At 42.5% G+C, this 21,483-nt stretch overlaps 1 protein-coding gene and 2 non-coding genes across 3 annotated transcripts; 1 reads left to right on the forward strand and 2 right to left on the reverse strand.

The window, feature by feature from the left end:
- Positions 1-775: 775 nt before the first annotated feature.
- Positions 776-5,948, reverse strand: LOC139205256 (piggyBac transposable element-derived protein 3-like). Its single transcript, XM_070835419.1, has 5 exons — positions 5,802-5,948; positions 4,212-5,705; positions 2,153-2,252; positions 1,511-1,975; positions 776-894 (listed from the first exon to the last, which is right to left on the reverse strand). Exons 1-5 carry the CDS (start codon positions 5,946-5,948, stop codon positions 776-778), a joined length of 2,325 nt encoding a protein of 774 aa, XP_070691520.1.
- Positions 5,949-6,750: 802 nt separating this feature from the next.
- Positions 6,751-6,822, reverse strand: trnaa-ugc (transfer RNA alanine (anticodon UGC)). Its single transcript has one exon. It is a non-coding gene; the product is annotated as a tRNA-Ala (tRNA).
- Positions 6,823-21,161: 14,339 nt separating this feature from the next.
- On the forward strand, positions 21,162-21,233 carry trnaa-ugc (transfer RNA alanine (anticodon UGC)). Its single transcript has one exon. It is a non-coding gene; the product is annotated as a tRNA-Ala (tRNA).
- Positions 21,234-21,483: the final 250 nt, after the last annotated feature.

Raw genomic sequence — 21,483 nt, forward strand, 5'->3', positions numbered from 1 at the left:
ATTGTTATTTCAAAGGATGGGACTGTGAGGTGGCTGGCATCCTCTTACTACCTCACTTGTTACCACCAACATCAAAGGGAAGGAAGTCTTCAAAGATTAGTACAGTGGATGCTGCTGGCCGCCTGATCAAGTTCATGAAGGTATGTGTCGTGACCCGGGCCCACTCCCTTATTAGGTCCTTATCGGATCCCCGGCCACCAGCAACATGAATCAAACAGGATGCAGTTTAACCGTTTATTTGGCCCCCCCTCTTGGTACACTCGTCAGACCATCACAATCAGCAGACACACTAGCCAGGCAGTTCTAACAGTCTATAGAAAACACACGTGAGTAAAAAGGTTTCAGAGCATTTGCATTACAGTGGCACCGCACACACAATTCATAACCACACAGTAAAGTCACCGCAACCCACACTATGCTGCTGGCAGTGTGCTGTAACCACCTGTACACCCGTAACCAGAAGGGGGGGGGGGGGGAACCCACACACAGATGGACAGACAGACAGATAGACAAACAAATTAAATAATTAGCTCCGTCTGGGGGGACTGGCGGCTCGCCCCTGGCCGCCCACGAGGCCCACTCCCCCAGCGGAGCAACCAAAAAGAACACAAACCCCAACCAGTCCAGTTTCCCCTACTTGGGCACCCCAAGTCCGTCCAGGGCTGCTCCTGGTGAGGCCTAATGTCCTCCCTGCATGTGCGTCATTCCAACAGACGTCCTTGGCTCACAGTAAGCAGTTCCTGTATCAGCAGTGTGGGCCCTCAGGCTGTTCCCCTCACTCAGCCAATTGCGCCTCTCGCCCAGGGGCGGTGAAAGGGGCAGCCGGACCCTCAGTGCGTGGCCCAGAACTCCCACTCTCCTGCATCTCCCAGTCTTCCTGGGTCAGAACCGGTTCTAGACAGTGACACACAGACACACACAACACCGACAGGGGGAGAAAGGTGGAGAGGGAACGGGGGAGAGACCAAGAAGGAAAAGCAGTATGTAGGCAGCCAACGAACACACACGGCCCAGAGGCACCAGTCCCTCTCCGCTGCCATCCTGGTTCTGGTCACTCCACCTGTGCTCTGCTCTCCTCTGTTCTGCTCTGCTCTCTCTGCTCGAGTGCCAGAGTGTCTCCTCCCTTTGTCCTGCTCAGCAGCCAGCCAAAATCCTCCGCAGCTGGCTACTGATTGCCAATTAATGGGCAGGGCTGCAGGCAAGCACACACCCTTCCCCCTCATCACCCTCTGTGGACACAACCAAAACACGACAACAACACACATCCCTGGCTGGGATGTGACACTCCCCCACACTAAAACGATGGTCGTCCCGACTATCTACTGCCCATATCGGGCCGGCTTAACCCCAAAGTTAGCCCTCTGTGACCTCCTAGGAACTGATGGTTCTATTAGCTGTTCCCTCACCCCAGCTTGCTCTGGGACCCCAGCCCCCTCCTGCCTCAGCACTGGTTCAGGAACCCCCAATGGAATTTCCCCATCCCCTTCAGGAACCACCCTTGACAACTTACCGGGCCAGCCCAACACCCGCCCCTCTGACCTTGGGACCACCCCCTGACCTGCCCTACCAACCCGCTCACCTACGATCTCCGGAGGTCGTGGATTGCATCCAGGGGGGCAGCAACGCAGATGGCAACGATGCAGGATGCGGATGGGTCCTTCGCCACCTTCAGGGCGCACCTTGTATACTGGCCCTTGGGGGTCCGGCTGGCATACCACCACCTGTGGATGTGGGTCCCAATATGGACCCAACTTCCCTTTGGCCCTTCGTCTAAAATTCCGTACAAGGACCCTCTCACCTGGCAACAGGGGCAGCCCCCTCACTCGACGGTTGCATCGGCGCTGGTCCTGTTCCTGTCTCAATCCCGCCTGCTGCTTGACCACCTTGATGGCTTCCTGTAGCCTTTGGCGGTGGGCGTGGAGCCATTCTCCGGCTCCTCCCGTATCCCAACTACCATCCACCCCCCAGCTCTGGTCTATAGGTAAGCGGGGATGGCGGCCAAATAGCACAAAGAAGGGGGCCAACCCTGTGCTACTGTGTGGAGTGCTATTGTAAGCCTGGACCAAGTCTGGTAGATGTTCCACCCACCTCTGTTGATCAGCTGGTGTCAAGGTGTTCATCAGGTGAAGTAGGGTCTGGTTCCATCTCTCACAGGCTCCATTTCCCTGGGGCCTATATGGTGTGGTCCGGATCTTCCTACACCGATACACTGTGCACAGCTCACGAATAAGCTGCGACTCAAAGGCCGGGCCCTGATCCGACAACAGCTTCTCTGGACACCCATAAGGGTTTTTCTGATCCAAACCAGACTGTAATGAGGACTGGATAGGTGGATGCATGGCTGGATGGAGGGACGGACATGCGGATTGGCAGACAACCCAAAGACATAATGACTCTCACAACGGCTGCCATTGTTCAGTCCAAATGGAAAGGTTTGTGCAGAATTTGAATCATGAAAATGAATGCGTTCCTGAGATACCTCATTCAGTACAATTGGACACACGGGTGGACAGACCAATAGATGAACAGATAAACAAAAGGATCGATTGAAATTATCAGCTTACCGTTTGAAACGTACAAAGTATTTGGGAATCAGTGACTTTCATCAAAACCTGTTTGCTTCATGTTTGCTCCTTTCCCACTTGAGTTGTCTGGTCACACTCTGAGCAGAGACTTGCCTGCATCAAAGGCTTATCCAACATTCCGGAACATGACTTGTCAAAGTGATGACACATCAAAGGACCTTTTGTGAAAAGTCTCATCCGGCACCAAGGGCCCAATCTCTGGATAGCGCTTATCCTTAAGGGTTGCGGGAGAGCTCCCAGTTGACATTGGGCAAGAGGTGGGGTAAAACCCTGGACTCCTCAACAGTCAATCACAGGGTCAATACATAGACACAGACAACCACTCACGCTCACACTCACCAGCTGAGAACACCAGGCGGCTGGAGAAGCTGGTTAATAAGGCTGGCTCAGAGCTGGATACAAGTCTGGATTCACTGGGGATGGTGGTGGAGGGACGCACACAGTGCAAGCTGCAGGACATCATGGACAATGTCAGCCGTTGCATTCCCTAGAATGGGATGGAAGACAGACAGACAGACAATACAGAATCATAATGCCTCAGTCATCATCTGTAATGAGGACTGGATAGGTGGATGTATGGCTGGATGGAGAGATGGACATATGGATTGGCAGACAGATAAAGACAAATGGCTAACTATTTTGATTTAATGACACACAGCACAGCTGTGGTGTAAGGGCTTTTTGTGCTAAACATTAACCCCTTACTGCCTGAATTTATTTACAATTATATAAAAAAATCAATTACTTGTGTTTTTGCATTCAAGCAGATGCTACATTAAGTGGAGATTGTTAATTTAAATATTGCACATAAAATTGATATACATTTAGGTATGATGCAAATTAGCGACATTAGGCATGATTGGACAAAATAGAAGTTAAACACATTGTCCAGTCTGAGGTATAAAGATTATTTTATTTATGCTGCTATTGCAATTTCTGGCTTTGAATTTGAATAACAGCATTGTTCTTGTAAAGGCACAAGTGAACATTGCACTTTGAACATTTGCATAGAATAAAATACAATAAAATACAATACAATTTGGGCGTTTGCAGCTTTGCCGCCCACTTTGGACCACTGAATCAAAATTGAATAACAACATAGTATATATACAATCATTGCTGTACAATCACAGTATTTCAAAAACAGCTTAATACTTCAAAATCCCTTTTCCTCTTGCGTACAAGGGGATACCAGCCTTTGGGACTGTGCAAACAGTTTTGCTCATTCTTTACAGCAGTCCTATTTGAATAGGATAGAATAGAATAGAATACAATATAATAGAATAGAATACAATATAATAGAATAGAATAGAATACAATATAATAGAATACAATACAATATAATAAAATACAATAGAATAGAATAGAATAGAATACAATAGAATAGAATATAATACAATACAGCCTTTGGGACTGTGCAGCAAATAGTTTCTCATTTTTGACAGCAGTTCTTGTAAAGGCACAGGTGAACATTGCACTTGGAACATTTGAATAGGATATAATATAATAGAATACAATGTAATATAATAGAATACAATATAATATAATAGAATACAATGTAATATAATAGAATACAATATAATATAATACAATTTGGCCATTTTCAGCTTTGCAGCCCTGACTCACAGCATCTGAACGAACTTCCAGTGTTGGAATCGCCTTAGCTGGACCTCTGTGTTTCTTCCTGTGGAATTCCCTTTCAACATCTGATGAAGGCCGCCCCCTCTTCTTCCTAGACATATCCTTGCCTTGCATGCAGAGTGCCTGTGCTATCGATGTTCGAAAAGCAAGCAAATCCTTCTGCTGCTTTCTTGGAACACCCAGTGAATCACAATCACGTCGATATAGCAGCCAGCTGTTTACAATGACCATATCCACAAGATGAAAAAAGAACCTATGGTAGTACTTTTTTGATCTTATCTGGATGCGATAATAAGCAATTAGTGCATCAAGAGCATCAACGCCGCCCATGAACTTGTTGTACAGGCTGATCATGCTTGGGCATTCCACAGACACCCTCTTCTTCAACTTTCTGTCCCATCTTTCTACATTAGAGACAGGCTGGGCACTGGCAAAAGTGCTGGCAACAATCACCCCTCTGTTGTCAAACCATTTGACTGCTCTCATTTCTGCACCATCTACCACAGCCTGTTTCTCTTCCAGTGTCCCTCTTCCCTTCTTCTTCATTTCAGCGTTTGTGCTGAAACTGCACCCTTGCAGACGACTTTGCTGCACAGTTCCAAGGGCTGGGATCCCCTTGTTTGCAAGAGCAGCAAACAAATCCAAAGAAGAAAACCAGTTGTCAAAATACAACAAGTGGTTGATAGCACCATGAATAACTTGTGCAAGCTTTAGGACAATGTTGCCACTTGCACCAATGTCAGGTTCTCCAGGCACAGGATCAATTTTCCCTGTAAATATGTCAAATGAATGCACCAGGCCTTTTGTGTCACATAGCACAAAGATTTTGTATCCCCATTTGTGTGGCTTCTTGGGGATATATTGCTTAAGGCTGGATCTACCTTTGAAAGGGACCATTTGTTCATCCACACACAACATTTGATCTTGAGGGAGAACCTGAAATTTTTGGAGAAGTGAATCAACAATTGGCCTGATTTTGAAAAGCTTGTCGTCACTGTTGGCTGCCATGCTGCTGTTGTCATTAAAATGAATGAATTTTTTTATTTCTCCCCATCTGTCTCGAGACATCACATCAGCCACCTGCACTACTCGACATTCACTGGACCAGTACATTCTTGACCTCGGTACATGTACAATACTCATGTACACTAGAGTGCCAATAAACTGCTCCAATTCATTTTGATCCAATTTGAGGGCATTATTTGGGTTGTTTTGTGTGCAATATAGATTACTCTGCTGTACAATAACATCCAGAAGATCAGCATCAAAAAAGTCTCTGAAGTACTGAATGGGCTCTCTGGCTTCATCAACACCGAGAAGAGCACCTTGCCAAATTGGAGTGTCTTTTGCAGATTTGCATTGCTGCACCGTCTCCCACACTACCTTTGGCCGTCTTCTCCTTGCAGTAGCAGCTGATTGCCTGCTAGGACCAGTAGCACTCATGCTAGCAGGTGCATCATGGCTGCTGTGGGGGTCTTCCTCATTCTGCCGTCTTCTCCCTGCAGTAGCAGCTGATTGACTGCTAGGACCAGTAGCACTCATGCTAGCAGGTGCATCATGGCTGCTGTCAGAGTAATCACTGCTGCTTTCATCATCTGCTGTGAGTCTGAAGTCTTCGTCACTATTGTCACTGTCACTGAGACAACTGTCATCACTTTCGACTGGTGGAACCCTGGTTTGAAGTCCACCAGCTCGCTTCCTGTAGAACGTTGATGCGTCCATTTAGTTATGTCTATAAATAAAAGAAATTGCATAATATATCCCAGCAATGCTGTTTTTATTATCTGTTTTGCACATAATTCAATGTTGCACACTTACTCTGCACATTCAGTTGTACATAGTCTATATTTCTATTTCTGCACAGTTATATAGTGCTTGTTTATAAATGTATTTATCTAGTTAATACCTTTTATACTGCTACTTGTACTTAGCATTCATTGTGGAAAGCAAATCATTTCATTGTACAGGGAAAAATGTTGTCCATACTGTGCACATGACAATAAACACTTTGAATCTTGAATCTTACAATAATTATAGAAATGAATTAGAAGCTAAATTTATCAAAGCATTTGAAATACATGCACAGGAACTCGAATTTCGGCCGTATTGCGCCAAAATACACTATCATTCATTTCTGGCCTTAAGTGCCTAATGTAGCGAAAACGCCGAAATTTGCAAATAACTTCCATAAATTTCGTCACATGTTGTCTATTCCGATATATCAGCAGTAGAAGCAATCAATAATATGGTATGTATTTTTTTCTTTGCACAACTTACCTCGTATATGGAAAATATCCCGAATAAAGCCGCCAAAATTTACGCGCGCTGCCGAGCAAGCACTTCCGCCATCATGAACCGGATGTAGTTTACACTCCGACCGCTGAAAACCGGCAAAGTGTTTCCAATACGATCCTTGGCATGTGTGGAGTATGCTTCAACCGGCATTAGTGGGATTCATACGCCACCTCTGCCGCATCACGACCGAGGCGAATTCGCGACAACCGGCAACAAGGGGTTAATTTGTTGGAGATGCTGGGGATTGAACCCAGGACCTTGTACATGCAAAGCACACACTCTACCACTGAGCTACATCCCCTCTCTTGTTTTGAGTATTTCAACTGCTCAATGAGTGTCTTCCTACCTCTATGGCTAGTCATGATAGGGTAGGGTGAGGAAGTTGTGTATGAAAGAAAATTGACAGTAGTTGTACACTAAGTTGTCAGCTTATTACATGCACCAAGCTAAAACTGATGGTGTAACACAACAGTCTCTTCCTCTCTTCATGAATGTTACACAGTTGAGTTTATATTCAAACTGCTTAGAGAGATGTTGTTATGGTGTTAACATCACTGCCTCTGGGCTTCCTCAAGCAGCCAATTTCACCAAACACCAATAGCCCAATCTCTGGAATATTTTACATTTACACATCCTACTCATCCATCCATCTATAGCGCTTATCCTTAAGGGTCGCAGGAGAGCTCCCAGATCACATTGGGCGAGAGGTGGGGTAAAACCCTGGACTCACGCTCACACTCACCAGGCGGCTGGAGAAGCTGGTTAATAAGGCTGGTTCAGAGCTGGATACAAGTCTGGATTCACTGGGGATGGTGGTGGAGGGATGCACACAGTGCAAGCTGCAGGACATTATGGACAATGTCAGCCGTTGCATTCCTAAGAATGAGATAGATGGAAGACAGACAGAGAAAAGAGAATCATAATGCCTCAGTCATCATCTGTAATGACAATCAGAATCAACTTTATTGGCCAAGTTTGAACAGGCAAACAAGGAATTTGACTCTGTGAAACTTGACTCTCTATGTAGAGTGAGGAGAAAAATAGAAATAAACTACAACAATAGGAAAAAAACAGGACAATATAAACAATATAGAACTCTTTAACAACAGTATGTACAATAGAGGTAGGTGTAGTGCAGAATTGCAGTGCAAAAATGTTGCAAATGTGCAGGGGTGTGGAACTATTGCACAGTGGATCCTGATACTCTGAGGCTAGTGCGAGTTCATCAGGGTGACGGCCTGGGGGAAGAAACTGTCTCTGTGTCTGGTGGTTTGGGTGTACAGTGATCTGTAGCGCCTACCAGACGGGAGGAGTTTGAAGAGTTTATGTGCGGAGTGTGAGGGGTCTGCAGAGATGTTACCTGCCCTCCTCCTGACCCTGGACAGGTACAAGTCCTGGATGGAGGGCAGATCGGCCCCAATTATCCTCTCTGCAGACTCTGCCTGTCCTGTTTGGTGGCCGATCCAAACCAGACCGTAATGAGGACTGGATAGGTGGATGTATGGCTGGATGGAGGGACGGACATGCGGATTGTCTTTGCTCTTTTCCCACTTGACTTGTCTGGACACACTGAGAGCAGAGACTTGCCTGCATCAACGGCTTGTCCAATATTCCAGAACATGACTTCACAAAGTGATGACACATCAAAGGACATTTTTGAACAACGCTGGCTCACAGGTTGCAACAAGCGAGGGAGTTCACACACCAAACCAAAAATAGAGGCCTGAGGGATGCAGCAATGTCACGAGCTCGTTTTGATAAAGGTACTTGCCAGTAACCTTTTAACAGATCAAAGTTACTGACCCATTTCGCTGTGCCAACCTGATCCACACAATCCTCCATACGAGGAAGTGGATAGGAGTCTGGCTTAGTGATTTTATTTACTTTGCGAAAATCTGTAGAGGGTCTGAATGTTTGATCTGGCTTTCCAACAAACATGCAAGGGGAAGCCCAGCTAGAACAGGATGGCTCTGCAATGTTGTGCGCCAACATATATTTCACCTCCGACTCAAGCTGAGTGCGTTTTTCCTGAGAAACCTGGTAAAACCAGTGGATGAAGAGAAATGGATTTGTTCAGCTTGAATCTGATGGGGACAAAACACAGGGGCCAGCAACTTAAGATGTAAAATAGTTGAAGATTAAAAAGATATAGCCCATACATCAAAGACATAGTAACATGATTGTAAGCTCACAATCTGATCCAGTTCCATCCAGATATACTGTGAAGCTCCTCGAATTACTGCACTTCGCTACGTACTTTTAAATGGGCTGAATCAATGAGGAAGTAAAACATTGGGTCTGTTTTTTTAAAATGGAGGAGACCGAGAGAAACTCAGGATTTGTTAAATTCAATTCAATTCAATTCAATTTTATTTGTATAGCCCAATATCACAACAGAGTGTCTCATAGTGCTTTACAAAGTTCACTGAAATAAACAAGTGTAAGCGAACAAACAATCTAATAAAGAGTCCAGCAGTCGATGAGGCCAGTGGATCAGTCCGATGGATCAGTCCGAGGCATCACCTGCCCTTTATGACCCTCCTTCTTCGGGAAGGAAAAACTCAAAAAACCCAGTGGGAAAAGAGAAACCTCCGGGAGCACCACAGTGAAGGAGAGATCCAGCTCCCAAGGACGGACAGGCTGTAGCCTTGGACAGACGCACATCCATTGGCTGGTGGAGAACCACATCAGCGGGGCCAGGACCAGGATCCATAGGAACCAGGGAACCACATCAGCAGAACCAGGACCAGGATCCACAGGAACCAGAGAACCACATCAGCGGGACCGGGACCAGGACCCACAGGAACCAGAGAACCACATCAGCAGGGCCAGGGCCAGGACCAGGATCCACAGGATCCACAGGAACCTGAGAGATGAGAAAGCACAGAAACGCTCCGGGGAAGATAGCAAGTTAAAGAAAACCTGCCAGTGAGTTTACATAGTTCATGTATCACTTGTAGTAGATGGTCAACATGCCCCCAGAGCTGTAAGGTGTTCTGCAAAGTTAAATTACTATTTATGTCTATGGAGTCTGGTGACTTGAAGCAAGCCAAAAAAAATAGAGCCTTTTTTTTTTTGTAGGTGGCTCAAGTATGTTTTTCTGCTTCTCTGACCCACAACAGTGCATACATCTACTGTAGGTAATAGACCAACTATGAATAAATACCTCATACAACCTTTGACTTTACCTATGACTTTAATTACCACTGAGCCTTCAAGCTGTAACAGCTCCTATCAGGTCATCACATGTGCTAAATGCATATGTGTTGTGTTTACAGCAACATGCCACTTCCTGTCACTCCTCTAGCATCTAGCACATGCCCTGCTCATATCCTGTTTGACCAACACTCGTGAGGTTGACAAAGCAATCATAATGCCAATTCAAGGCCAAGCCAGCATGCTCAATACCATGGCTCTGGAACATACCATACTTAGTCAATAGAATAGCACCATTAGTAATATTAACATTTAACAACCATTTAACATTTGTGACTGACAGGTCAAAATATTTGCCATGACAATGGTCTGTAGCAATTTGCTGTGTTTTTGATGCTCAGACCTCAGAGCACAGTTTGGTTGATAAAATGATATGGTAGGTGATGATGATAATGATAGGTATTATTAGGTAACCAATATATAGGTATTGGTTGAATATCTAGTCCTGAATATGTTGAGACAATTGTCATCTTCTATATTAATAGCTATTTTTTTTTTTAATCTTTTGCAGCATTAATGGTCAAGATTTGTGAATATTGAGCCAACTGTCATGGATTATCATGAAAAATGAAGGTAAAGCTGAAATCTAGGACATTTTGTGTTTAATGTACTAGCAATACAGTGTCTAGATCTCTATTGTGAATTGCTCTTTTTAAATGATTTTTGTAGGGTTAGTGATCTACATTAGCCAAGAAGAAACCAACGCCATTATGGCAGATCAAGATGAAATGAAGGTAAGTAACTGTTGAGATGATTAGCATTTTAGGAGAAGATTTTTCTATAACATAGTCCACTAAACTGTTCATTAGATTGAAGACTGTTACATTAGATTGAAATGCTAAAGATCACCTAAAGATAAAGTTATTGCTTCAAGTTGTTCTGCATTGCTACAATGTGTTGCTATATAACACTTCAACACTACATATGACTGACAAATAATTAAATGTGCATTAATTTGACTTGAAAATGAGGTAATCCTTTGTATATGTGACAATGAAAAAGCATTTACCTCCTGGAAGGACCTCATCGATGCTCGGTGTGGAATAGATATCTCCAATAGATGCATAAATGAGCTCAGTTTTGCCAAAGTGAATGGAACTATCCTCAGTCTTCTGTCAAAAAAACGTAAATCCAGACGTTTCCTACCCTGTGGTGGGGGAAGCAAAGTTCTTCTTGAAAAGAAAGTGGAGCGTAGCCTGAATACTTTGGAGGTCCTGTGCGTGAACCAATGTGAAAGAGGAAACGAGGACAAACTTATCATGGAGGAGAACTTCTACAAAGGGGGAAAAGTGTGGTGGTGGAATTTCTATTTCTCAGAGCAGCCTGGATCCACACCATTTATCAAACGAGACAAGTTTGACTTCATCATGAACACAGTCATACCAGATTTGTGTTCCCTGAGAAAAGCCTGTGTGTTGCTCAACCTCATGCATATACCTGGATGTGGTGGGACAACTTTGGCCATGCATACTTTATGGGCTCTCCGGAACAGATTCCGTTGTGCTGTCCTTAGAGACAGCAATGCTGACTTTGCTGAGGTAGCGGATCAAGTAGTCAAACTTTTAATGTATGACCATGATGAGCATCTACCACATGTCCCTGTTTTGCTGATGATTGATGACTTTGATGATAAGGAAAAAGTCTTTGACTTGCAGCAGCTCATTGAAAAAGAATGTGCAAAGAAAGACATTCAGTCTAAGTCTGCACAGGTCATTCTCCTAAACTGCATGAGGTCGGAGTCTGCTGAGCAGCCTGAAACAACTGAGGACACAGTCTTCATTGGAAATGATCTTTCTGAGAAGGAGCAGAAACTGTTTGAGGAAAAACTTGTAGAAATAAAATGAAATTTGCACTGTAGCTTACATGTCTTTTTTAAGGTTATGTTTGAGCATTTTATGCATTTATTGGACACTGACAGTGAAGAGGCAGTCAGGAAATGGGGACGAGGGGGACAGCTGGACGAGTCATTTTTGAATAATGAAAATTGATCTTTTTTTTCTATAATGAATTCATGTGACATTTGAAAAGAAATTCAACTTTTACCTTTTGTCATGTTCTGCTTTAACTGAATGTGTTATAAATCAACTTAATGATATTGTTCAATGAAATGAAATAGCTAAAATTAACTTTTGAATAAAAATTGTGTACTTTAATGACTATGTAAGAATTTACAATGTTTCACACATAGTGTCTTTGATTGTGCATGTTCCATCATTGATACAACAAATTTGTTCTAGATGACCTTTGACTCATATTGCACTCACATTGAAATGTCTCTCTTGCATTTATTTTTTTCATTTATTTTTATTTTTGTGTTTATTCTGATATTTACAATGAAATAGTTTTTTTTGCCTTTTGTCATTATGTGTTACATTATTTTAAGGACTTTGTTCTTTTTTGGCGTTCCATGATAAACAGTGATGAACACTGTGTTTTGCAAAACATTTTTAAATAAAGATTTCCTGTAACATTACCATGTAAGACATCATTTAACGTTTTCTGCACCATGTGCGCAAAGTAATTGTAATAAGCTCTTTGATGTTGTTTACATGCCATAGTTACTAATGTAATTCTAAACACAACATAAAGCTACACACAAGTTATTTGTCCATTTAAGGTTCTTCAAACACTAGAGGGCACCACAAGCTCAGAAATACCAAAATAATTTCGTTATATGCTCCACACAGTCTGTGAGTGCCCAGAATAAAACTAAAAACAGATGTAATATTTAGTTTGTCTTTTGTGCTTTAGTGTCCAAGACCAGTCAACAAGATCAGGATAGCTAGTTACATTTCAGAAAATGTATATTAAAGTAAATCTTAATTCACTTTTAATGCCACTGGACGCTAAATCACATGAAATGAATCACTGCTTTCAAAGTGTTGTTATGCAACTTATTTGAATATATGGCACAAGACTATGATATGAGTATTATAGTTTGACATCTTGCATACCACAATAACAATAGACAGATGGTTATAAGTGAACAAGAGGGTGAAGGAGGACGGTGCATTCCCTGTTGTAGGCAACAGACAGCCACATCGACACTCACTAGAAGAATTACCACCTCTGTAGATGATGGACTGTCTGACTTGTAGTGTCATCTGTGATTTGGATGGTTAACAGGGCCATTTCTCAAAAGCTCCTATAGGGGTGGTGCAGATGGTGTGTTATCATGTAGGTCATGGTGACTAGTGAGGTGTGGAGCCCGTTACTGGATATGTATATTGCTTTCTGGCCTGTCTGAGTGCAGGTTCTTGGCCTCAGAAGACAGGGAAAGTCTGTGTCAAGCTGATGTCAGTGCTGCAGATAGCGCAACAAGTGGCAAATGTCTGCAGCGCTGTCAGGCCTGCACACAGAGAACAGCACAGTAAGTGGATCAAACTTAATCTGAACTTAACTACTACTACTACTCCGACTACTACTACTTAACTGTTAGAGTACAAGTGGAGGACTCGGTAGGCCCCTGTTACTTGACTGTGTTATATTGTAAACACTAGTAACATTTCAGTGCAATATCTCCAGTGTGATTAATAAAGATGCAATAAATGACAAATAACCAACAACTGTGTTTATTTCCCTACAGGACACAAGGGGGCGTTGTGGTTCCTGCATGGTTGTTGTCAGGGACGTCAGGACGTCAGGACGTCAGGACGCTAGTGATGGGAAGTCCGGCTCTTTTCAAAGATTCGGCTCTTTTGGCTCTGCCTCTCTTAGAAGAGCCGGCTCTTACGGCTCCCAAATGGCTCTTCATTCATCAATCAATCAATCAATCAATCAATCAATCAATCAATCAATCTTTATTTATACAGCACCAATTCATAATAGCGTTATCTCAAGACACTTTACTTAAAGAGCAGGTCTAGACCAAACTCTTTAATTAAGAGAGACACCCAACAATTCAGGAATTCAAAATTAAGCATTCAAGAATCCCCACATGAGCAGCATCAGATATCATATTGAGCAACAGTGGCACTCCCCTTTAACGGGAAGAAACCTGGAACAGACCCAGGCTTTCTGTCAGGGTCCGTGTTGGGTGGAGGTTGGACAGAGAGAGAGACAGAGAGAGAGACACAAACAGCAACCAACATACTAACAGCGACTATAGCACTAACAATAGGAGTGTGACTAATAAATTAGCAATATGGTAATATTGAAAAACGTGACGAGTGGCCGACGATCTGCAGCAGTGATTCATGAAGCCAGAGAACCACAGCAGCAGGACCAGGATCCACAGGAACCTGAGAGATGAGAAAATCACAGAAAGGCTCCGGGGAAGATAGCAAGTTAGTAACAGACATTAAGCGGACATGAAACATGATGATGGAGAGGAAGAGGAGGATAGAGAATAGAGAGGAGCCCAGTGCTATATATATACAGTGGGGCAAAAAAGTATTTAGTCAGCCACCAATTGTGCAAGGTCTCCCACTTAAAAAGATGAGAGAGGCCTGTGATTTTCATCATAGGTATACCTCAACTATGAGAGACAAAATGAGAAAAAAAAATTTAGAAAATCACATTGTCTGATTTTTAAAGAATTTATTTGCAAATTATGGTGGAAAATAAGTATTTGGTCAATAACAAAAGTTCATCTCAATACTTTGTTATATACCCTTTGTTGGCAATGACAGAGGTCAAACGTTTTCTGTAAGTCTTCACAAGGTTTTCACACACTGTTCCTGGTATTTTGGCCCATTCCTCCATGCAGATCTCCTCTAGAGCAGTGATGTTTTGGGGCTGTCGCTGGGCAACACGGACTTTCAACTCCCTCCAAAGATTTTCTATGGGGTTGAGATCTGGAGACTGGCTAGGCCACTCCAGGACCTTGAAATGCTTCTTACGAAGCCACTCCTTCGTTGCCCGGGCGGTGTGTTTGGGATCATTGTCATGCTGAAAGACCCGGCCACGTTTCACCTTCAATGCCCTTGCTGATGGAAGGAGGTTTTCACTCAAAATCTCACGATACATGGCCCCATTCATTTTTTCCTTTACACGGATCAGTCGTCCTGGTCCCTTTGCAGAAAAACAGCCCCAAAGCATGATGTTTCCACCCCCATGCTTCACAGTAGGTATGGTGTTCTTTGGATGCAACTCAGCATTCTTTCTCCTCCAAACACGACAACTTGAGTTTTTACCAAAAAGTTCTATTTTGGTTTCATCTGACCATATGACATTCTCCCAATCCTCTTCTGGATCATCCGAATGCTCTCTAGCAAACTTCAGTCGGGCCTGGACATGTACTGGCTTAGGCAGGGGGACACGTCTGGCACTGCAGGATTTGAGTCCCGGGCGGCGTAGTGTGTTACTGATGGTAGCCTTTGTTACTTTGGTCCCAGCTCTCTGCAGGTCATTCACTAGGTCCCCCCGTGTGGTTCTGGGATTTTTGCTCACCGTTCTTGTGATCATTTTGATCTCACGGGGTGAGATCTTGCGTGGAGCCCCAGATCGAGGGAGATTATCAGTGGTCTTATATGTCTTCCATTTTCTAATAATTGCTCCCACAGTTAATTTCTTCACACCAAGCTGCTTACCTATTGCAGATTCAGTCTTCCCAGCCTGGTGCAGGTCTACAATTTTTTTTCTGGTGTCCTTTGACAGCTCTTTGGTCTTGGCCATAGTGGAGTTTGGAGTGTGACTGTTTGAGGTTGTGGACAGGTGTCTTTTATACTGATAACCAGTTCAAACAAGTGCCATTAATACAGGTAACGAGTGGAGGACAGAGGAGCCTCTTAAAGAAGAAGTTACAGGTCTGTGAGAGCCAGAAATCTTGCTTTTTTGTAGGTGACCAAATACTTATTTTACCGAGGAATTTACCAATTAATTCATTAAAAATCCTACAATGTGATTTCCTGGATTCTTTCCCCCCATTCTGTCTCTCATAGTTGAAGTGTACCTATGATGAAAATTACAGGCCTCTCTCATCTTTTTAAGTGGGAGAACTTGCACAATTGGTGGCTGACTAAATACTTTTTTGCCCCACTGTATATATATATATATATATATATACATATATGTATATACAATATATAATGCTAAAATAGCTCAGTAACCCAGCTTATAGCATATGGTAAATGGTCTGTAAATGGTCTGTATTTGTATAGCGCCTTTCTAGTTATTTCAACTACTCAAAGCGCTTTCCATGACATCCTCATTCACCCATTCACACATCAATCATACAGGAGAAATGTAATTTGGAGGAGACTATTCTTTCATACTCATTCACACTCTGAAGCCATGCTTCAGGAGCAAGTTGGGGTTCAGTGTCTTGCTCAAGGACACTTCGACATGTTGACCCATAGGAGCTGGGGATCGAACCCCTGACCTTCTGACTGAGGGACGACCCACTCTACCACTGAGCCACAGCCGCCCCATAGCCTGCATTGTGGTGTAGTCGTGTCACTAACTGTAGATCTGACCTGCTGGAGGATTTGATGGTTAACATTCACTACCTGGGCTGTTTTTCACACTGTACAATGATGGGAAGCTGAGAGACCTCTGATGCAGGAGCAACACTGGGCAGAAAAGAGGGATGTTGATGATGATGATGATGATGATGATGATGATGATGATGATGATGATGATGATGATGAAAGAGAGTATTATAGATGCTAAAAGTACATGTATAAAACACAAAATCACATTAAACAGCTTCCAATTCAATCTGTTTGATAATTAGCATTTTGTAGACAACAAACAGATTTGAGCTTGTCTTGTATTTTTGAAATACTATTTAAATATCCTTCAGGTTGGCTGTCTGCCTTTCTTCTTACATGCTACAGATGGTTCTCAAAATCATTCATTATATACATTTGAATTAAAAACGCATGTGGGTTGAAGCAAAGCGTATTTTTCGAACTAATCTCTTGACTGCTTTAAAGTCTCATGTGGTCATATTCATTCCAATCAGTCACATTTCTATGCATTCACATTCAGCACTTGTGGAGAAGAGCAGCTGTTAGAGCCGACAAACCGCTACGGATCCACCAAAGACAGGCAGGACGCCGTGGAAGAACAGGCTGATAGAAGAAGCAGGAAAAGACAGGGAGAGCAAGATGGAGGCCAGTGAGCATGTTAACCCCACCTGGGCTTTCTTTAGCTCCCCCCAGCGAACAAGACCTGCTCGAGGTGGACGCAGAGGAAAACAAGGTTTACCTTTTAAAGAAGAGTGGACTTTGAAACATCATCAAGAATTAACACACAGGTAAAGTATTCCTTTACAATCAGTCTGGTGCAGTGGCCTCTTTTCAATACTACAGTGTGGAGCAACAATGACATGAATTGGTTAGAAGCTACAGTTGATGTTACAGTTAATGTTAATGTCATCACACAGTGAAAACATGTGACAGTAGCTGTAATGCAATCCAGCAATGTGGCAACATCAATGATGAAAACAGGTAACAAATGTACTGACTGTTGTCCTCCTCATCTGCTGTTTGTCTTTGAGAGAAAGGAGACGAGACGAGAGGAGATAAGAGGAGACACCACGCACTACCAACTCTCTCATTAAACACGATAACTATACGTTCCTCCAAAGACCATTTGGGACTGAAGAAGTAATTTTAGTCCTCCATACAGGGTCTCTACCATCTTTATATGTGTATACATGTGTACATGTGTTTAGTAAACTCAGTGTAAGCAGTACTCACAGTAAATACACCTTCACATGTACACTGGTCTTTCCTGCCCTCTGCTGGAATTTCTTAGTTTAGTTAGTTAGTTTACTTAGTCTTAGTTTTGAGAAAAGCTAAAAAAAACCAAGCTAGTAAACTAACAAGTTTTGTTCTGATTTTATACAAATCTTACACAGATCAAGGTAACAAGTATGCAACTTGGTGTCACACAGAGACCAACATGCGGTATCACTAGAATGAAGTGAAGATGCTGCTCTAATGGAAAACAGTTGTTTCCAGAGTCAGGATTCAAACCCACACCTACAGGGGAGCCTATGACCTGAACACAGCACCTTTACAAGTTAATTTGGTACACTGGTTTATTCTATCAGTGTCAGGGACCATTACATATTAATTCAGAAATAAATAAATGGCGAACACCATTATACAGTCAGTACTGTAACAGCAGCCCACAGGGTCACTGCTAAATACTCTTCAGATGTTACCATGAAGATGTGAGCTGTCTATCTTTTTACCATTGAAAAGGCAACGCAATTCAAATGTATTTACTGTCATGGTGTCCACATTACTTAAACAGACTCGTGTAAAAGATTATTAAAAAAGTCCTGAGATTCAGAATAACTACATGTAGGATTATTCATAATGACGACCATACAAGAATACAAGTAAAACATTTCCCCTCTACTGACTGGGGCATGAAAATGTAAAATATTCCAGGGACTGGGCCCTGGGTGGCAGCTGAAACTGGCTGCTAGAGGACAGAGCAGCAGGTGGCCCTGAGGCAGTGACGTTAACACCATATCAACATCTCTCTAAACAGTTTCAACACAAACTGAACATCATAACCTTCATGAGGAGAAGAAGAGACTGTTGTGTTAGGCAATTCATTTTAGCTTGGTGGACCTAATAAACTGACAACTGAATGTATAATTACTGTCAACCTTCTTTAATAATAGATACAAGTGAATGACCCAATCCTGTACTGAGACACTCGTGGACCAGTGCAAATACCCATAAAAGCCTAATAAGTGAATGAGGGGATGTAGTTTAGTGGTGGAGTGTGTGCTTTGCATGTACAAGATCCTGGGTTCACAGCAAAACCTGTTAAAACACAATTTTACATACTCTAATACGCCTTTTTAAAATGCGAATCATATATTTATTTTCATTATTATTGAGGTATTTTGACTGCATATATATTCTACATCATACTGCTCTTACAAAAAGCATTCACACTTGTATTAAATGAGTTATTTCTTATCCAGCAAATGATAACAACCTCATAACATCTGAGTGGACTACCTGTGGATGAGATTCCTCCAGTTGGGGGTAATTGATAAACTAAGCGCACCATTAGCCAAGCAGCTTTGGGTAACTAAACTTTTCATACTGGGAAACTGTAGGTCTCGTACTGAAAACAGATGATGTCAGAAGTGGGATTTGAACCCACGCCTCCAGGGGAGACCATGACCTGAACGCAGCGTCTTAGACCGCTCGGCCATCCTAAAAAAAAATGAAAGTGAGCAAACATGTAGAAATAAGTACAGGATTGTTATTGATTCATTTCCTGTTTAATCGACAACTTTTCTGTATTTATTTCTGCATTTAATTATTTACTTATTTATTTGTCTGTTTCTGTTTTCATGTATTCATTTCCGTATTGACTTCTATATTTATATATATTGACATTTCAGTCATTTTTCATCCTCCATAACTGAGCAGCACAGCAAGGTTGAAACTGTGAGTAAATGAAAAGGAGAGCGAGGCCCAACAAAGTTCAAAATCTAGAAGTGGTATCACTGACAGCTTTTCACCAAGTGCCACAAAACTTCCTCTTTCCTTTAAAACTTAACATGACTATATTAGGAAGGGTTGTCCCATTTCACAAAAACTATGATTGATGGTTTTGTATTGCTTGCCTATATCATTTTAACTTTGTTTCTGTGACTAAGCGGGGGCATGTGCTGCAGTCTTGTAAAAGGATACAAAAAGATAGAAAAGGCACTGAATGTCCTTGGAGATACTGTTGGAAGCATAGTTTGCAAGCTCAAAGCTAAAGGACCTGGACGTGGCAGAAAGAGGAAGCTGCCAACAGATGGAAAGACAGACAAACAGAAGGATGGATAGAAATCATCAGCTTACATTTTGAAAGACACAAAGTACTTGGCTCAGTTGCCATGGCCATGGATTTGTTTCATTACATTAATGCTCATTATTATTAGGTTATTATTCATTAGGTGTTACTGTTTCATCCAGTATTTTTTAACTTTGACCCTTGCTTAACAAGGAGAACTACTTTGTATGAATGATCCCCTTGAATCTCCACGTAACTGTGCCCTGAAACAGAAATGGAGCAACATACACATTTTTTTTGTGAAATACACACACACATCTATATCTACATCTATGCACCATTGTAACATGTTATCCTGAAAATAGGTTAAATGCAGCAATGAAGAATATGGTCAGCACAGAGATATGGACACATGCTTGAACAATTTGATGTTATATATGATATAGAGCACTGCATATGAATCACTACATGCAATACTGTTACAGGATAACAGTGTAGTGTAAGCACCAACATGTTAGGGATGCTGGGGATTGAACCCAGCACCTTGCCCATGCAAAGCACACGCTCTACCAATAAGCTACATTCCCATTAAGAGTGTTTCATCTGGTCAATGAGTGCCTTGGTACCTCTATGAGTACTCATGATAGGATAGGGTGAGTAAGTTGTGTATATTATGATAGAAAATTGTAATTATACACTAAGTTGTCAGTTTATTAGGCCCACCAAGCTAAAACTAATTGTAACGACTATAGTACGGTGGGCCTCACATTGCACATCATTAAGACACTGGAACAGCTTTATCTCTCCCTCCTGAGACCACAGTATGAAAACACACTCGCCCCCCTACAGTTGGGGTACCAGGAAATAATTGATGGACAATGTCAGCCACCCTCTTCACTAGACCCTGGCAGGACAGAGGAGCAGCCGCAGTCGACGGCTCTTCTCGCTGCAGCGCTGCAGCGTTGGAGGGCCCTCGCACCTTTGTGCACATCGGGGTGTGCGGCGGCTTCGTCCTGTTGCCGGACACCGACCCTTCACACAACCCACACCATACACAGTTTCCAGTTGGGTTTTCAGAATAAGAGCGGAACGATATGTCGAACATGGGTGATCTGGTTACATTTAAAATAAGAGTTTATATGGAAGACACGATTTCAGTATTAGATTTTATTGTTATTTTTGAGCAACATAGAGCTAGACAGAGACAATAATAAAGACTGGTGAGTTAAAAACAGTTATAAGTTAAGTTAAAACTGTGAAACAGTTCATGGGAGAATAAGGGTAGATTAAAAAGATGTTCATTGAGTATAAATACTTTTGGTGAAAAGGTTGTTTACAGGATGGATTATTACATGATGGCATGATTGTAATTTGAATGTTTTTGACTTGATCAACTTGTAATGTGTGTTCTGAGATATGCCAGTCGCTAATAGAGTGAGACGTCAACAGTACGAGTAACATGGAGCAACACAGACGTTAAGACTGATATGTTTTTGTTACCATTTCTGCAGGAATAAAAATGAATGTGTTACACAAAGGATCGACCACAGCGTCATTCTTAAAAGTGTAACATATGTAATAAGCTGACAACTTAGTGTACAACTACTGTCAACATCTTTCATAGACAACGTCCTCACCCTACCCTATCATGAGTAGCCATAGAGGTAGTGAGACACTCATTGAGCAGTTGAAATACTCATAAAAGGTCATAGCAAGTGAGGGGATGTAGCTCAGTGGTAGAGCGTGTGCTTTGCATGTACAAGGTCCTGGGTTCAATCCCCAGCATCTCCAACAAGTTAAAGCCCTTACACCACAGTGGTGCCGTGTGTCATTAAATCAATCATTACGGTCTGGTTTGGATCGGCCACCAAACAGGACAGGCACAGACTGCAAAGGACAATCAGGTCTGTGTGGGGAATATATTTGTGAAAATATAGTGTTACTATTCCAACAGTGAAGAATATAGTAGAATAGTATAATGTAGAGTTACTATTTCCAAGTGCCTTATGATGTGTGGAGATCATGTTGTTATTATTCATAG

This window comes from Pempheris klunzingeri, chromosome 8 (assembly GCF_042242105.1).
Source record: "Pempheris klunzingeri isolate RE-2024b chromosome 8, fPemKlu1.hap1, whole genome shotgun sequence".
NCBI classification, from domain to species: Eukaryota; Metazoa; Chordata; class Actinopteri; order Acropomatiformes; family Pempheridae; genus Pempheris; species Pempheris klunzingeri.

What these genes read in the sequence shown, in the direction of transcription:
- LOC139205256 (XM_070835419.1), bottom strand. Translation starts at nt 5,948, where the DNA reads ATGGACGCATCAACGTTCTACAGGAAGCGAGCTGGTGGACTTCAAACC. An exon ending in ATGATGAAAGCAGCAGTGAT is followed by an intron (nt 5,706 to 5,801) that starts TACTCTGACAGC and finishes CGGCAGAATGAG; the next exon opens with GAAGACCCCCACAGCAGCCA. An exon ending in TGGAAGTTCGTTCAGATGCT is followed by an intron (nt 2,253 to 4,211) that starts GTGAGTCAGGGC and finishes TTGTCGGATCAG; the next exon opens with GGCCCGGCCTTTGAGTCGCA.